The sequence below is a fragment of the Coturnix japonica genome, chromosome 12 (assembly GCF_054131305.1).
Source record: "Coturnix japonica strain WE chromosome 12, WE-NBRP24, whole genome shotgun sequence".
NCBI classification, from domain to species: domain Eukaryota; kingdom Metazoa; phylum Chordata; class Aves; order Galliformes; family Phasianidae; genus Coturnix; species Coturnix japonica.
This window is the reverse complement of record NC_140674.1, coordinates 4,172,230-4,189,663: the sequence shown is the minus strand read 5'-3', so window position 1 is coordinate 4,189,663 and position 17,434 is coordinate 4,172,230. Positions and strand designations below refer to the sequence as shown.

Genomic DNA, 17,434 nt, shown 5'->3' with positions numbered 1-17,434 from the left:
GGGAGCTGGGACAGGCCCTAAGCCAGCAGCTCCCCTGCAGCCAACTGTCATCTTTAGACCAACCTACAGCTCACCCCGGCTTTTGTCCAAACTCCCCATGACCAACAAGTCCTTACCTGAGATGTGAATGTTCCAGGAACGCCAACCTGTGGGCAGCTCAGAGCACAAACCCAGACCAAAGCTGTTTGTAAAACACACGACCATGTGGGCAGGTGAATGACTCATAGCATAAATGGCACAGAGAGAACCCAGGATGGAGCTGAAGGTTTCATCTTTGTTCAAAGAACTGCAAAAGAAAGGCAGAATAAAAGGACATGTTGATTCAGAAGTCCTCCACCTTTCCAACCGTGGAATGCAGAACTGCCCAGCAAGGCACTGGCCCAATTCTGGCATAGCAGGAAGGCTGCAGCCTGCCCACAGGCATCACCTTGCTGAAAACACCTGCCAAACCCAATGGAAAGGAACTGGAAAGTGAGGGCAAGGGATGCTTCTGTGCCTAGGTTTGTCCGTGCAGAGGTTGTGAAGGCTCAGCTATGGGAGGAGGTTCAGGAAGAAAGGCAACTCCACAGCAAACAAGCTCTCTCACTCATTTTGTTGAGCAAGGAGTAAAGGAACAGATCTCAGATGTATTCCAGTGCTGCAATTCAACCTGACTGGACAGTGTCCAAGGCACGGCCTGGATTGAAACAGGCTGATAGCAGCCCATGGCAGCTGCAATTACCTCTGCTGGACAGATGGATCTTGCTTGTGCATTCCCCCCCCATCCAATTTCATTGTCACTTCCACCTACTGTTCTTTCTTTTGTAGGAGCTGTGGCCATAATCAGAATACAGCTATTCACTTTTCAGTTACCTCGCAGTCCTTGAAGCAGCACACAAGCAAGATAAAGAAGCCAGATATTACACAGATATTATCAGCAAAGAGCAGACGATGAACCAGGAAATAAGAAGAAATTTCAACAAGAGAAAAATAACTGGGAAAAATGCGGGTGGCCCAAAGGAAGAGGAATCCTATTTCTTGCCTCTTGAAGAACGTGACTAGAGGGAAAGGATGGAAACATTGTCTGAATTGTTCATCAAAGATCCCAACAAGAATGCAAGATGAGCCAAAACCTCTACTATGTAAATCTGCAGGAAGAAGAAAAGGCACATTTTTCCACTTTGCTTTATTTTACACGTATAAAATACACTTAAAATACTTCACATTGATTTTAGCAAATGCTTCTCTTCTAAAAACACCACAAAGTCTTTGCAGGTGGGCACACAGACCCATCTCTCTCCCACAGCCTTCTAGCCCTTGGAAGCTGCCCAACATGTGGTGGGGGCACAGTTCCAGTCTGAGCTGATGCAGGGCATTCCTGCACATGTTCTTCCCAGCATCCAGCCTGCTGACTCAGCTCCTCAAGCTCCAACAGCAATTGCTTTGCAGGTACCTCCCTCTGCTGCAGCTTGAAACCATGCAAGGAAAGCAGTGCTCCACCTGAGTGCACTTGAGGAAACGTCACGCCTGGTGTCCAAAGTGTCTGACTATCTTTTCACTCTCTTTTTTCAGTTCCTCTATGTGAGCATCCAGGCACTCCAAGATGTGCTGGGATCTCAGTTCTTCCTCTTCCAGGTATCGGGCAGCTACTGAGCCAACTGAAGATGTAGGCAGGGGGCACTGAAGAGAGAAAGGGACAGTGGGTATCTTGTTATTTCAGCTTTCAATCAGAAACACTGCCAACCAGTGAGACACCTAACTAAATAGCCCTCTAATTAAACAGCCCCCCCTCATTTCTGCAACCCTGACCCCAGGAGCATCATTCGGAATTGGCTGCTTACCTTCAGAAACTGGACTTTCACTTCTCTTACCAACCCCTCCACTGAAGATAACGAGAGGGTTTATGCTGTCACAGTACGATTCCAGAGCAGGGCACTGCAGTCCCCCAAGGGCCCACTTGCCCTGCCAGCACCAGCCCTGACTCACTGCAGTCTGCATTTTGCTCCTTGTCTTCATAAAAATCCCCATGTGCATTACCATCTCACAACAGGGTTTCCAGAGAAGAGAACCAGGCTGCCAAACTGGGTGAGCACCAGGAGTCCCTCTATGCTTCCTTTTGTTCTGTATTAATGGCTTTCTGCTGCGGTCCCAAAGGGAAGCACAGCCAAACTCCCATGGCAGCTCACCGAACTGCCACGTCCATTCAGCCAGCAATGAACTATTCCAGATTCTTTCCTTCACAGTCAATGATTGTTCCTGCTAGTCATATCACTTACCCGCGAGTTCTGAACTTACACAGCAATAACACTGTAAGCTAAGCTTAAATGAAGGGTTGAAGAGAAGCTTCCTGCACTGGGTCAGGAAGGTGAATTACAACAGGGCTGCTTCCCATTACAGAAAACTTGCCTCGGTGCCCTGGCAAGACAGTGTAACTGGTTATTCCCCAGCCCTGGAGACTCGTGGCTTTCTGGCCTTTCTCCCTCTCAGACCACACTAAGCAAAAGACAGCACATTCCCTTCTACTAAGTATCAACCCCTAGTGCTCCTCAATGTCTGACGTGGAACTGTTTGCATTTTAGCCCTTATCCTGCAATCCAAAGAGCTTCCATTCAGAATTTACAATTCCCTCAGCTCCTAACATTCATTTTCTGGGCATGCCCACAAAGCAATTTCAGCCTTGAAACAATTAAGACCTATTTTTGGTCTCAAAAAGACCTACAGACTTGACAAACCTCCTCTTACCCATACCTGGGCCCCACAAACTCTACTCTGAGTTCCCCATAAATTACAAATTGCTGTTGTCACGACTTACAGTACACAACCAGGGGGGAAGAAATCTCTACAGACTGCCAGTGACCACACATCTGGAGCAAGGAGCAGTACTCAGGCTTCAAGCCCTTCCCATACTACAGCCCCGCTTTGACATAGTCCAGCATACAATCAGTCTTGATGTCCCACTGCTACCTTCCACCTCTTCCCTGTTCAGTCAGTCTGCAGGCCAGTAATCACAGCAGGCATTGAGATATACGGTCTTAAATACCTCAGGCAAGAAGTGATTGAGCTCAGATTTCCTTTATGGTGGGAAAATGCTTCAGCAGCTGGGCTGCATTAAGAGGATGGAGAAGGTGCAAACATTGCTTCCTATGAAAAAGATCACTGACTGGGAATATAACAACTTCTGCTTGTGTAATGAAGCGCTTCTTCCAGGCTCTCTTATCAGCTAACATAAATGGTGCAAAGCGCAACATGCTGACTACTGCAGTCCCGTTCAGAGGGGCCAAATTCACTGTAACGTGGTCCCAAACCAAAAGCTCAAGCAGAACTCTGAAGCAGCAGAGCAGGCTGTGGTGCACACTGATGTACAGCACTGGTACAGGGAGAACCACGAGCTTCTGGAACTTGCTCAGTAACAAACAGAACCTCTCCCTAGAGAGCTCTGCTCAATAATTACATGACTCCCCCTTGTCCAAGTCATAACCATCCAGCAGTGTTTTCACTGTTTTAGGCTTGACATATGCACACACCACACAGGCAAATCACAGATTCAAAGATCTGCCTCCTTTTGCCATATGAGAACTCAGTTGCATTACCAGTAGCTGAATGGTAAAATGCTTCTATAGAACCACTTACCAAAGGTACAGATTCTTGTTCATGATCCGACTGTTTGGATGCTCCATCTGGAAAATCTTTGCCATCATCCAGCACAAGGATGTCACCTGCAGCAAGGGTGGGTGTCTCTGCACAGTTCCTCCTGTTGGTCTGTGTGGGTAGCTCAGCAGCCTCAGGGATCACAGCTCCCACTTCAGCAGGCAAAGGCTGGTTCCTCCGTCTCTGATGATGCTGAATAGTCTTGTCAGGCTTGTGATGTATTTTCTCAGTCTGCTCATCCTGTTTATGCTGTGATTCCTGAGTTGTCCTGCAAGACAGGTGTGGAAACTTACCTGTCTGACAGTTTGCCTCTTAACAGCTAAATTTCAGCAAGAACGTGTGCAGAAATAACACTTAGCAGGCAGTTTACTGATAGGCAGTTTGGATTGTCAGGGCTCTCTCTCATTTCCACAGAACCCCCTGATGCACATCCAGTCATCAGGGAATTCCCTCACTCTCCTGCTACTGTAGATACCAAAAGCTACCATATGAACACATGCTAGAATGGAGAAGAGCACAGCCAACTGTGCCAAGCCTAATCCTTGAACTGAAAGCAGCACATACTGCTTCTCTGTCTAGAACAGAGGCGGTCAAATAATAGCTGGCTTTGCAGAATGCAAACCAGCTGGGACTAAAAGCTACTGCCCTACTTCAAGCATAAAGGCAGATTCCTAAACAGTCCTTTTTGTTCTCACCTATATATCACATGCTGGAGAAAGATGCTGTTCATAAAGCACGTCATTAAAATCCCACACATCTTCATTCCTTCTGTTCTCCTTCATGGTAAGGAAACAGCATCCTTGGGTTATGCAACACTCACCTGTACTGCACATCCCTGGGCTCAGGCTCTTGGCTTTGCAGCTGCTGAGCGGTGCCCTCAGGTTGACTCTGGCAGACCTGGGTCGTGAGCTTCAGTTTCTCCCTGGCCTCTGATAGATCCTTCTTCAGCTGCTGGTTCTCTGATTTTAATTTGTTTAATTCCACAACATAATCTTCACTGAGTGCTCTCAGGGTGGCATCTTTTCCCTAACAGAGAAGGGCTGATATTGAACACAGGTTTTGCAAGATACCATCAGACAAATCCAGAGCAAAGTCTGGCAAGTAATCCCTTAAAACATATTCTACAATCCCACTTTTGACTGGCAAAATTTTCACAGCTTTCATGAGAGCAAATCAATTACAAATGCCTCATTGTGTCTGCACTGAGACAACATGTTCATCTGCCTAGGAAAGGGAATCACTAGCGTCACTGGCTGATGCTTTTAAAAACAGCCATGCAAATATGGACCAAGAGTTGCTCAGATGTAGCTCTAGGCTGGTAGTGCTTCCTAAGCTGGGAACACTTGGGTGACACCCCAACAAACTGCCTCAGCCTGAGCAGCAACCCAGACAGCACAACAGCAGGCTGTACTGGGTACTTCTTAGGGGTGTGGGGGAACACATACCCCAGTGGTTTAGCTGCTGCTGCTACTCTCACTGTCAACAGCTTGCTCCTCCCCATCTTCTCCTTCCCTAGACCCACCCCCCCACGTGGACCTCCAGCACACCCAGCTCCACCTTTTCCAGCATCTCTGAGAGGTGACGGTTCTCCAACTTCAAGGTCTCCAGCTGAACAAGAATCACCTGAAGAAACCCAGAGGCAAACAACAGCTCAGAAAAAGAACACCATGTGCACATGCCATTTCCCAGCCTCAATTCAAGTAAAAAAAGCACGCTTTCAACCATTATTCCTGCACCAGCACAGGGAACACCATGCAAGTAACTGCGCGCACTCATTCATTTAGCTTCCAAAGACATCATCACGCAGACCTATTTAATGTGAGCAATCTGAAAGAACTCAGTGGGGCTGTCTGTCACAGGTTTGAAAAGCAGGAAGACAGATCCACCGCCAGTCAGAAGATTGCACCAGAAGGCTCTCAACGCCTTTGTTTAAAGGCTGCAGACAGAAAGGAATTATGAACACAGCAGGGCGGTATTCCAAGCCCTCAGATCCCTCGAGGAGACAACACACAAGGCTTTGGCTGCTTTTACCCTGTGCTCCACTGCTTTCCTCTCCGCTCTTTCAATCTCCATCCTCAGCTGCTGTTCTAAGCCTGACGTGGAGCCGCCTGCAGAGGCGATGGTGATGTCCCTCTGGTGTAACTCCTGCGTCAACCTCGAGATTTCCTTCCTCATCCCTTCCAACTCACCCCTGTGAATCTGTTCAGCCTGAGAGAGCTGCTCTTTCAGCTGGAGGAAGATTTAAAAGATGTTTGAGCAAAACAGGGAAAGCGTTGGACATAAAATCACATAAAATCTAAGCAGCGGAAAGCAAAAAAAAGCTCTATGCAAAAACCCCTTTGCACACGCATGACTGTGAGCTGCCCCATCCCAATCCCTTTCCACACCACAAACAAGGCTGTGGAGGACTGAGCAGCCCCTCAGTCAATGAAAGCACAGGACCCCGAGCCAACCAGAGTGCGACCAAAGGCCCAGTACCTTCCCTGGGGACGTGCAGTAACACTTTCATAACACAAATGAGCCGTCTGCCACCCTGCCTTCCTAAGGCAGAGATGGTATCTTTAAATAGCCTTAGCTTGACCTTTCTTATTTGAATTTGTCCAAATGCTTTTGATTCAATAGTAGCTTGTAGCAACTAAAGCTGCCCTTGGCAAACATCCACAAACAAGCTATGCACAGGGTAAAAATACACCTCTTTGTTTTCCTAACTCCATTTGATGACCACTAGTCCCCGTATTATGAGAGAATAATCATTCTCTATTTATGTTCCACATGATAGGCATGGCTTTATTTTTAGTACATTCAATCTCATTTGTCTCTTTTCCAGTTTGGTAAATCCTATTCCATTCGGCTCCTTGGATAAGAACCACACCATCCTTCTGGTCATCTTTTTCCATACCTTATCTTGTTATCTTAAATCCCTTTGAGATACCAGACCCAAATTGCATACAGATTTCTGGTAGGAACACCAAATGTTGATTCAGTGCTGTAACAGAATGACAACACAGTGCAACTTCTTCCCTAACATTCCACACCATTAACCAGAAATGCTGAGCACCCAAAGCTCCAGGATTTTGCTGTGATTGACAATTAGTTCAGAAAACAGAAGCAGATGATCTCTGCAGAGATCCATGTAAACACCACACAGTGATTTGTGTCCATGTCACCTCGATGCCTCCCAAGCAGACAGAACAGAAACAACCATAACAAATCTCTTTGCTCTTCACAGGCTTGTAGAAGATTAATCAACTGGGTGAATGTTGGGTTTTGTGGACTCAGGCAGGATCTGCACCTCTGCACATTCAGAATAAGGGATGAAAGACTTCCACAAAACCAAGGTTTTGTTCAAGTCCCAACTCCTCGATTCACTCATAGACTAGAAGATAATTTGAAGCCATACCTCAAGTCAGATGGGATGTGTTACATCCAAACATATTCCTTCCCTGCTCCTCTTCTAGTCTGGAGCCAATAGGAGGCTTAAGCTCAGTATTCTGGGCCTGACTTTCTTTGCACAGCTGCCCCCTCCAGCATCAGTTTGAGAGCATCCAGCTTACACAAAGCAAGCTGCACAGCCATGCACGGAAACCTTTCCATCTCCCCTTGGCCAGATCTGTTCCCTACCCTTCCCAGGTCCCTGCCTCCACATCACCCCTGGCCTTGGCTCCCATCCACACTTTGCTAACAGAGCCCTGCAGCCTCTATGAGGCACACGATGCTCATGGGGAACTGCTGACTCCACAAGTGCCTTTCCCACTCTCCAGGAACAAAGCGATCTCACCTTTTTAATCTCTGCCTTTGACTCGGTACGGTGTTCTTCCATTGACTGCAGCTCTTTGATACTCTCAGCCAGCTCTTCGCTCAGCTGTACACACCTTGCATTTGAAGACACCAGGCTGGGTGCCAAACGTAAAACTACAGGTTAGAATACCCCAAGAAGGAGAACATGGTCAGGATAAACTTTGATCTCTCAAGCAGTTTCTCATGTCATAACTGAAACTGGACTCTAACCCAAACATTCCCTAGCAATCCTTTGGGCCTGTGTACCAAAATCCTTTCAAAAGAGCTGGGGATGCTGATTTAATAGATACGGTGGTTTCTCATATGTTTCTTTGTCATAATGAGATTGCCAGCTTCCCATGCAAACATCTGTCTGAAAACCACCGACTCAAAGAGGAAAACTCGCTTCTAATTCTTATTTCACGGGTTTAGATCAGGTTCTTACAAGCTGCCTGACAAAGAATCCATAACCTATTACAAATGAAGGTGCTAAGCCTAAGCAAGCCAAAACCCTGAAAACACCCACAGCGTGCAGTGAAAAGCAGCCAGCCAATTAGCAAAACAGTCTCGCTATTAAACTCCAAAATGAATAGCATTTGATTTCTTTCAGCCTTTGATATTTTAAATAAGCCTACAAAATAATAATAATAATAATAATAATCAGAGAGACTGCTGAATCTGATGAATACAAAACATTGGGCATTGCATTGCTATCCAGGTTTCATTGCAGAGCTGGGGGAAGCGAGCAGACAACTACCTGTCCTCCAAGTGAGTCACCTCTGCCTGCAAGTGCTGCTCCTTCTCCTGGGCAACATCCAGCTGCAGGAGTATATGCTCCAGCCCTGGAGAAGACATCTGCTTCTCCTGCAAGCGTTCCTCCAAGGCCCTAAGCAGAAACACCAAATCTAAACTCAATTAATTCCCATTGAATTAACATGACATGAGAGCAAAAGCACGGATGGTACCTGATGAGGATTTCCTTTGTGTGAAGAGTTTCAGTCATCCGGGCCAGCTCCTTCTGCAATTGCTCCTGGTGCAGCTTGGAGCTGTCAATAAAATCCTCCTGAGACTGCAGCGTGGCTCTGAGCTCCATCTTCTCATCCTGTAACACCTGCATGGGAAGAAGAAATGGCTGCTGTAGAAGGCTTACAAAGGCTCACTGCTTTACATTCAGCTTCCCAACCATTCCTCCACTGACCTCAAGCATTTTCTTGGATTGCTTCAGTTCTTCTTCAATTCTCTGCTGGTCTTCCAGAATCATGCGATTGTTTTCAGTCAGATCATCCACCCTCATGTTAAGCCTCTCCACCTCCAGCTCGTTGGCACAGATAGTGTCATTGGCTCTCTCCAGCTTGCTGGTTAAGTGCTGGATTTCTGATCGACTCGCCAGCTCCACCGACTCCAGAATCTGCTTCCGACTGGCAAGTTGAGTCTGCTAACAGCAAGTGGTTTGCATTTGCTTGTATTTTGTATTTGTACATTGGTACTAAAGTGAAATTATAGACATTACAGCATCCCAAAGCTCTGTTCAAAAATGCTGTCTATTTCTTGGAGCAACAAGTCACTCTTTCACGGGAAGCCTGACTGTCTGCCCTCCAGGGAATTAGGGAAGAACTGCTCCAGGGCTACAAGGCAGGGAAAGCTTCTGAAGGTAGGTAGAACAAAAACCCAAGGGGCCCCTCTGATTCCAAAAGGGGTTCAAAGAGGGTCTCTGAAAAGAAGATCACAAATCACCCAAGCTGTCCAACCATGAGCTAAGGACAAACTGCCTGGCATTTTCTGCCCATTAACCTAAGGTTGTACCAGCACAGAAGGTTTGTGAATAGCACAGGATGGCCTGGGTTGAAAAAGACCACAATGACCATCAGTCCCAACCCCCTGCTATGAGCAGGGTCACCAACCAGCAGCCCAGGCTGCCCAGAGCCACATCCAGCCTGGCCTTGAATGCCTGCAGGGATGGGGCATCCACAGCCTCCTTGGGCAACCTGTGCCAGTGCGTCACCACCCTCTGGGTGAAAAACTTCCTCCTAAACCTCCCCTGTCTCAGTTTAAAACCATTCCCCCTTGTCCTATCACTGCCCACTGGTTCTCCCTCCTGTTTATATGCTCTCTTCAAGCATTGGAAGGCCACAGTGAAGTCTCCCTGGAGACCACGCACAAACTAGAGATGACCCAATCATTACCTCCACATCAGGTCAGAAAGCAGTTCCTGGCTCACAGGGAGGAAAAAAGCCCCACCAAGCAGATGAAACCCTGAACTGGGTGCAACCACCAATTATGCTTTGCTTTATGCAGTAAAATACGTCCTTCTCACAGCTTGCTCCAATGCTCGCTTTGAATGTTTCATTGTTTTAATGGCAGACAAAAAAAAACGCGTATATCATAGTTATAAGGAATGCCTGACTGGCAAACAATGTGTGCTGTATTATTTACAGGCACAATGCTTTATTTCATAGCATTTCTTTCCACGTAGCTGTGGAAATTTAATAAGCCAGCTCTCGTGTAAGCTTCTAAGAATGATTCCCTCCACCTCTTCCCTTTTTGTACAGTACCTTCTAATTTCTAAAGGCTGAAACAAAATATTGGAGAGGTCCTTTCCTCCCCGTTTCTAAGAGCAGCGATTCCTGCCGGCTTCAGAATCACCCCTTGTCTGACACACAAAGCCTCACAGCCGAGCAGGCTGCAGGAGCGCTGCCTTTGGAAGGCTGAGGTATAATTTGGATTAAAGCCTTTTCATTATTTGAATAGTCGTGACAGAAAATGTAATCAAGAAGGGGCAAGAGTTCAGCATCTGGCCTCTCGTGGCCCAGTGAGACACCGTGGCACACCTGAGCATTTATTTCTGCATTAAGGAGATACTTCAGCAAATCGTCCTTTCCAGGCACAGGACACACAGAGAAATCAAAGTTACCCCGCGGACTTGGAGGGCTGTGTGTGTTATGTGGAGGTGCTCAGCCCTGCATGAGACTGCCATAGGCTGCACTGACAGGTGTGAGGAAAGCCAGCTGAGAGATGGGAGCTGCTCTGTGGTCACAGATCTCAGCTTTACCTCATGCCAGCAAGCAGCCAAGCATACAAAATGCACCGAAGCATCCCAGAGAAGAACTGAGTGCTCTCCCACTGGGCCTTCCAAAGAAAGAAAGGGCTCGGGCAGTCTGCAAGCAGGAACTGTGCACCCAACTTACCTACACTGCTAAGGAAAAACCACCCCAAATTAATGCTCTTCTGCTAAGCAGTCAGTTCCTCTGTTCCCCATGATAGCAGCCCGCGCTCCGAGGACACATCTGCTCTCAGACAATTGAGCTATCAGCGACACAAAGACAGCAGAGCAGCAAGACCTTCTGCTCAGCGACTCTCTCTGCATTGTAGATCTGCTGGTGTCAGCCTCTCACAAAGCCCCTGTCAGAGCCAGCTTCAGCCCTGCCATCACACACGTCCTCCTCCTCGCAGGAGCTCCCACTCAAGAGCAGCTCAGGAGCTCATTAAGTGTGAAGTCCCCAGCAAGAGCTTCTTATCCGTGCCTGCTGTGATAGTGGCAGCGTGATGGCACAGCTGTGCTCTGGGTCAGTTCACCTGGCTCTGCTGCAGCACCACTAACTCACCCAATGACCAGCTATTCGAGGACAGCAGCCCCACTACTCCTTGCCTGTAGGAGATGAAAAAGAAAGGGAAGGAACAGGTCTGAAAAACGCTGTTTCTTCTGCACTTGGTGGAAGTATCTGCCATTGGGGAAGGCTGTTTTTCAACCCCATGCTTTGAGCTGGATGCAGAAGGTACATATTTAGCTACTGGCAGGTAAACAGCTTCAAACTAAACGACCTGATGGAGCAGCTGCTTTCAAACATCGTTTGCTGTGGTCTCTGGCTCTCAGGGAAAGCTTCGTCCTACGGTCTTCTCTGCTAATTGGAGCGGGGGAGTGAGAGCAGCAAGAGGTTTACCTAACTTCTGTTGACAGACTCTGGATCTTTTTTCCACTCAGCACTCAGACACGTAAAGCTTATTCCACTGGGACATTAAAAGTCATTTCAATGGCAACCTAAACTGGATTCAAGCCTGAGAGATTTCATTAGTCTCTTCCCCCCTCCCTGCCCTCCCACCTGCTGCACAACAGAACTGAAACTTTCAACACGTATTAACCATACCTGAATGAGCTCAGACTGCTCAGCCAAAGCCTTCCTCTGTGCTTCCAGAGATGCCACCTGCTGCTGGTAGAGCAAACGCTGCTTCTCCCAGTCAAGTGATTTTTGACGGAACTCCTGCAAGGACAGCAGGGTTGGCTCAGAGCAACACATCCACACAGCTGACAAGATTTGCCCCCTCCCAGCTCATACCCATGTTTTCTCTCCCTCCTCACCACATCCTCACGCTCCTTCCCCCACAGCAGGGAAACCATTAACCAGCCATCTGATGCACCAACTCAGCAGCACAAAACCCCTCTCACACTGTGCTTGCTGCGTTCCCCTCTCCCTCCCAGCTGAAAATATCAGTGTCAATTATTGCTGTTTACAAACGTTAAGTGCTAAAAGGCTCACAGCTCATCACGTGGATTTGCTGTCAGAGGTTTAGCAACACAGACTGACTTTAGCTTGCAAAACAGGCCCTCCCTGGAATCATTGGCAACCGCTAACTGCAGAGCTCTAATGCTATCCTCAGCTCCAGCAATTGGATGCTACATCTTATCCATACCTCTGTTAGCCTTGTCTAGCGGGTACACTGGGGAAAAGCAGAGCATGGTAAAGCCCAGCACAGCAGAGATTGAGACATGGCTGAGAAGAAGTTTCATTTGTAGCTCCTCCTCCCTCCAAGAAGTGAGATGACAACCTCACCACACGGGCTTTCATTTCACTCACACAATTAATTACTCTTCCAGCACTTTCTTCCTTTTACTCAACTGCAGAATAAGATCTTCAAAATAGTTTACCCTGCATACTTAGAGGCCTCGGTGCAGGAAACAGTCTTTATTACACAAGCAATTGAGAAGAGCTTCATTAAGAGAGTAGATGGAGAGTACATCTGAACCAGGATTCACAGTGCCCTTCCTAGTTGTCTGAATAGTCACCAGTGAAGCCCGAAAGGCAGTTCATCCATAAGAAACAATTAGCAGCTGCTTCCCCATGGCCCACCTCCAGCTTCCTGCTCAGTCGGCTCATTTCAACCTGGTCATCCCCTTGCCTCTTGTTGGCTTCTTCTCTTGCCTCTCTCAGCTGTTTCTTCTGCAGCTTCTCGTAGCTTCTCTTCAGCCTGGCCAACTGCAAGAATTCAGCAAGAGGGGCAACTTTGTTCAAGGCCAGCGGGCAGGAATTAAATAGCACATTGAAGGAAGGCAAACAAAATAGCTTCACGCAAACAATTCCCCCAATCAAGGCCACACAGCTTGCAAATGAAGATTTCTATTTGTATAATGAGCCTATTATACTGATAGGATCACAAAATACGCTGAGTGGTATAAGAGGAGCAGGATGCCACGCTTAAGTCGTGACATCAGCAGCTCCAATTAGACCTCTGTCTTATCACAATGAGAGCATGACTGAAATATCGATCAGATGGAGGTCTATATGTAGCTGTTAACATGGCACCTCCTCTCTCTACAGACGGCCCCAGGACTCTGTAACAGCAGAAGAACCTGAGGTCCATCTCCTGGTGCCAACCACAGGGACAGTTCTACATTCTTAGAGGTTAAAGTGAAGCTCAGGTGAGGAGTGGAACTCTCCCGCTCGGCAGGCGGAGGAAGATTAGAGAACTGCCATTATACATAACATCAACACTACTTCATCTGTCATCCTCTGCTCAGATACACGACGTACTTCACAATAACTGGAAAATGCCAACAGAAAATAACACTCCTACGCCCACTGCTTGAATGCTGAACTCTTATCAGAAGCACAAGTGAGGAGAAAACTACTGACATTTAAGTGACCCTCTGTGCAAATCACCACTTGCAACTTGCACAGATTTCTCCATCTGATGAGCTCCCCAACTCAACCACTTAAACAAGTTTCCAAATGGTCCCTATGAACCTCAGAAGACATCATTCCCGATTTGGGAACCCATGGAGAACTTATATCTGAATCAAGACCCCATGATTCGGATCCACACAGTGGTCAGGAAAGGTTCTCCAGGGTCCTGAGTCAGGAAGGTGCTTAAGCACATTCATTGTGAACGTGTTTTGCCAAATGAGCCAGCAGATTCCAAGCACTGGTTTATCCTTTCAGCAACCTCAGTGAGGTGGACACTGTACCTGTAATTTTACTGGTGATGGTGGTAAACTGAGATAAAATCTATCTACCCAAACAGCACTAAAACAGACTAAGGAACACTGCAGCTTAATGCCATCTACATGGGTAAAACACCAGTGCAATGCAGTTTTAACCACAAGACACACGCTATATTCTAGCCATTGCAATATAGCCTGATCTGGCCAAAGCACCTTAGCCTTGCTCTGCAGCCTATCCACTATTTCAGCTGGAACATCTCCTGCTAATCACACTGAGCAGTAAGGTGTTGTAAATGAGGACAGATGCCTTCTGTCACCAAAGCTGAGGCTACCAAATTAATTTAAGTTATGGCTCACAGTGAGCATCAACCAAGCTGAACTCTCCGGGGAGAAAAGGTCAGTGCTCTGCTGGCTGCTCATGCCACTTAACTCACTGCTTCTGACAAGCAAGTGGAGACAGGCAGAACGAAGGCACCAACATGGAATGCTGCTGTTCCACCTGCAGGACACTGTGTGTGTACCACCCTGCATTGAACAAGGAGCTTGTCGAGATGGAAGCTCTGAAATCACTTCTTGCAAACTGATATGGTTTGAGAGAGCACAGGTCCCGTCAAATAAAATCAGACTCAGTGGAAGCAAAATGATGATGAGGCTGCGTACTGATCTGATCTCAGTTTCTCCATACAATCAAGGCCGGTTCCACCACCACCCATTTTAATTTAAGGAAGTGCTGAAGGAGCAAACTGCTGCTGCCTGTACCCATAGCAACTTCCATATGAGGGCTGTGGTGACTATGATTGGCAAATACAGGAAGATTTTGCACTAAAACTCTGCAGATGTTTAACTCATGGAAATTGCAGCTTAGAACATGTTCTTATTCCTGCAGATTTCTTTGTCACCACGTTCCCCTGATGTGCCCAAAAGAGGGCCAGCAAAGCACAAAAACATCACTCTGAGCTCAGTGCTCTCTTCTGTAAGAGAAGAGAATGGGAAGCTTTAAAACCATGGCACTTAAGCAATGGCAATGATGCCAAACATTTCACCTACCTGGTCACATATCAACAGGGAACTAAAAACCGACCTTTTCCTTTTGAAACTCACCTCCTCTTGAAACTTCTTCAGCTGCTGCTCATATTCCCTAACCAAGTCCTGTTTGGCTGCTTCAGTGTCTTCCAGCTGCTGCCGCAACTTGCCAACCTGAACCAAGAATTACAAAGCAGATGAACTGAGACAGAGCACACTGTCAGCAAACAGAGGGATTAGTCTTCATTTCATAAGTATACACAGTAGTGGAAGTCGCAAAGGAATGTTAAGAGATCCCAGTTTTCTAAGCTGGGGTCAGTCCTTTTGAAACAAATTAAGCTTATGTCCACATCTCTGGTTGGATGGGATGAGAACAGTCTCAGATTTGGCCTCGTGTTTTCAAGCTGTGTCTGCCTTCTGCTGGCTGAGATGAAGCTGACACTTTTGCCTTGTGCCAATGTCATTTTCATGTTCATTATAAGCATCCATTATGATTTCAAACTATCTATTAAGGGAAGAGATGGCAGTGCCATCCTCTTACCCCAGTGGGATGAAGCAGAGATGTCAAATAACACATGGACAAAAAAAGAAGCAGTGCTTTGAAACTCTTGGGAAAGGTTTCCCTTCTCTTGATCCAGATCCTCCCATTCCCTTTCCTTTCTCCCCTGACTCTTTTCCCTTTTCCCATCCACAATCACCTTCCTAACTGCAGGTCCAGAACACAGTGGGCCAATAAACAGGGCTGGCAACCCTGCTTATAGCAGAGGGGTTGGAACTGGATGAGCATCGTAGGCCTTTGCAACCCAGGCCATTCTGTGATTCTATGAAACAGCAAAAAAAACTCAACTGAAATCTGATGAAACAAACAGAAACGCAGATCCACATTCAGCCTTTACGTACCTCTTTATGCTTTTCCTCCAGTGCAGCCCTGGCAGAGGAAAGTTCCTGCTCTCGAACACCCAAACAAGCTTCCAGAGCCTGGGTCTGTCCTTCCCATTCCGCCTTCTTGTGAGCCACCATGATGTCGATCTGCTTCATCAGCTCCTGCAGCTCAGCTTCGCAGGATGTCAGGAACCCACTGCTGGAAGGGACAGAGCTTCAGGTCACAAAGAGGAGCACAAAGATCCCACATGCCCACACTAGTGACACCAGTGACACCAGTGATTGGTGTGGAACATCGCTGGGCAGAGACCTAAACTGTCAATGACTAATGGGGCATGCTTTGGAAACCCCAGTCAGAGCACATGCAGTGTGTTTTGTTTTCTAATGTCACAGCAAGCCCCTATGACCACTGGTCCCTTTATCTTGGTACTACACATTACCTAAATAAACCACAACTTATTCTGCCCTTAATGCTCTTTTATACCCCCTTTCAGTCACCAGAGAAACCTCTCAGCTCCCGAAAACAAAAGCATATCACAAATGCAGACAAACCCCTACGTTGGTTGGATGACAACATGATAATGAAGAATAAAACATCCCCAACCCATTGGGGAAAGCACGCTCCCTGGCGATGCCGCAGCTTCTAATTTGTGCAGTAATTATTGAAGCCAATTCAACCAAGCCCTGTAAAACTTCACAAGTGCTAAGCTAAGGACAGTATGAAGGCTTGCAAGATACAGCCCTGGAGGGCTGTGAACTCCATGATCATCTTCACCCATTTAATTTGACTGTCAAATGGAAGGCTCTGAAAAGGAACGGAAATCAATAGGTGAAGGGATTGAAATTTCCCTGCTCCCCCAGAGCATACATACCCAGCCTTCACAAGCTGACAGATCTTCTATAGGGAAAGAAGTAGCTCTCAGAGCAGCCAAAAGCAGTTAAATTGGATGTTCACCCCGGCCTGTGAGTTACCCAAAAATTAGCAGCTATTATGCACAGCAAGAACGCCTCCTGCTCAGCATCTGCTGATACACAGCTATGTCTAGACTGCATTTATACAACCAGTTAACTGCAAAAGATACAGCACTGAGTCACCTCCTCAAAGACGGCGATGGAAATGGTGTCAGTGCCTTTAGTTTTGTGTTTGTTTGATAAATGAAGCCTTGTTATTCCATCTCCAAGCCCACAAGCCTTCACCTAAGGGTTCCTCAGGGTGTCTGCAGCTCCAGCACAAGCAGGAAGTAATCAGGTGCTCTCAGCATGTCTCATTAACCTCACCGGGCTCTTAAGAAAAGGATTTACTCACTCTTCTACTTAGCACCGCACTGCAAGGCAGGAGGGGGCTTTTTAAAGGGGAAAACAAAGGGATAACGTTCTTAGAGAGGCAAAATACAGACTGCAAAGCGCTGAGGGACCGCTGCAAAGTGCCGAAGCAGCCACGTTGCTGTGCGCTGCATCCATCCGCCTGCAGAAGGTACCGAGGGTCTCATTGACACCAAGGGAGCTTGGCAGAAGAGTGGCAAGGAGCGTTAAGAGGGAAGCCCCGCTGTTGTAAAGGCAGGGCACACAGCGGTGCATACATACATCCATACATACATACCTCCCCTGGCCATTCCTCTGCATGCCTTCCAGCAGAGCCTCCATCACCCAGCGCCGGCGGGGTCAGCAGGGGGGAAACCACGCAAAGCAGCGACCACCGCATCCACGGGCAGCGGGAGGGGAAAGGTGGGAATAATACAGGGGCAGCAGGAAGGGCAGAGACACGAAGTGACGGGGCAGAGAAATGCTTGGTTGTACGGAACAAGAAGGTACCGCACAGTGAGCGGACCGCACCGACGGCACCGACGGCACCGAGCCCACCCGCGGGGCGCTGCCGGCCGGGGAGGGGAAGGAACGGAGGCGGCGGCGGGT

The 17,434-nt window shown here is 47.5% G+C and overlaps 1 protein-coding gene across 8 annotated transcripts; it reads right to left on the bottom strand.

Moving 5' to 3' along the window:
• Window positions 1-1,150: 1,150 nt before the first annotated feature.
• Window positions 1,151-17,434, bottom strand: CEP63 (centrosomal protein 63). 8 transcript variants are annotated; one of them, XM_015871237.3, is made up of 14 exons: window positions 17,124-17,434; window positions 15,542-15,722; window positions 14,720-14,815; window positions 12,528-12,653; window positions 11,547-11,660; window positions 8,603-8,836; window positions 8,370-8,515; window positions 8,162-8,290; window positions 7,406-7,520; window positions 5,659-5,856; window positions 5,185-5,250; window positions 4,448-4,653; window positions 3,610-3,895; window positions 1,151-1,659 (listed from the first exon to the last, which is right to left on the bottom strand). In XM_015871237.3, the coding sequence occupies exons 1-14, from the start codon at window positions 17,165-17,167 to the stop codon at window positions 1,501-1,503; spliced, it is 2,100 nt and encodes a 699-aa protein (XP_015726723.2). In that variant the 5' UTR covers window positions 17,168-17,434; the 3' UTR covers window positions 1,151-1,500. The 8 variants fall into 8 exon arrangements, with proteins under 8 accessions (XP_015726723.2, XP_015726725.2, XP_015726722.2 ...); XM_015871239.3 differs by having other exon boundaries at window positions 15,542-15,719; XM_015871236.3 differs by having other exon boundaries at window positions 8,603-8,839; window positions 17,124-17,418.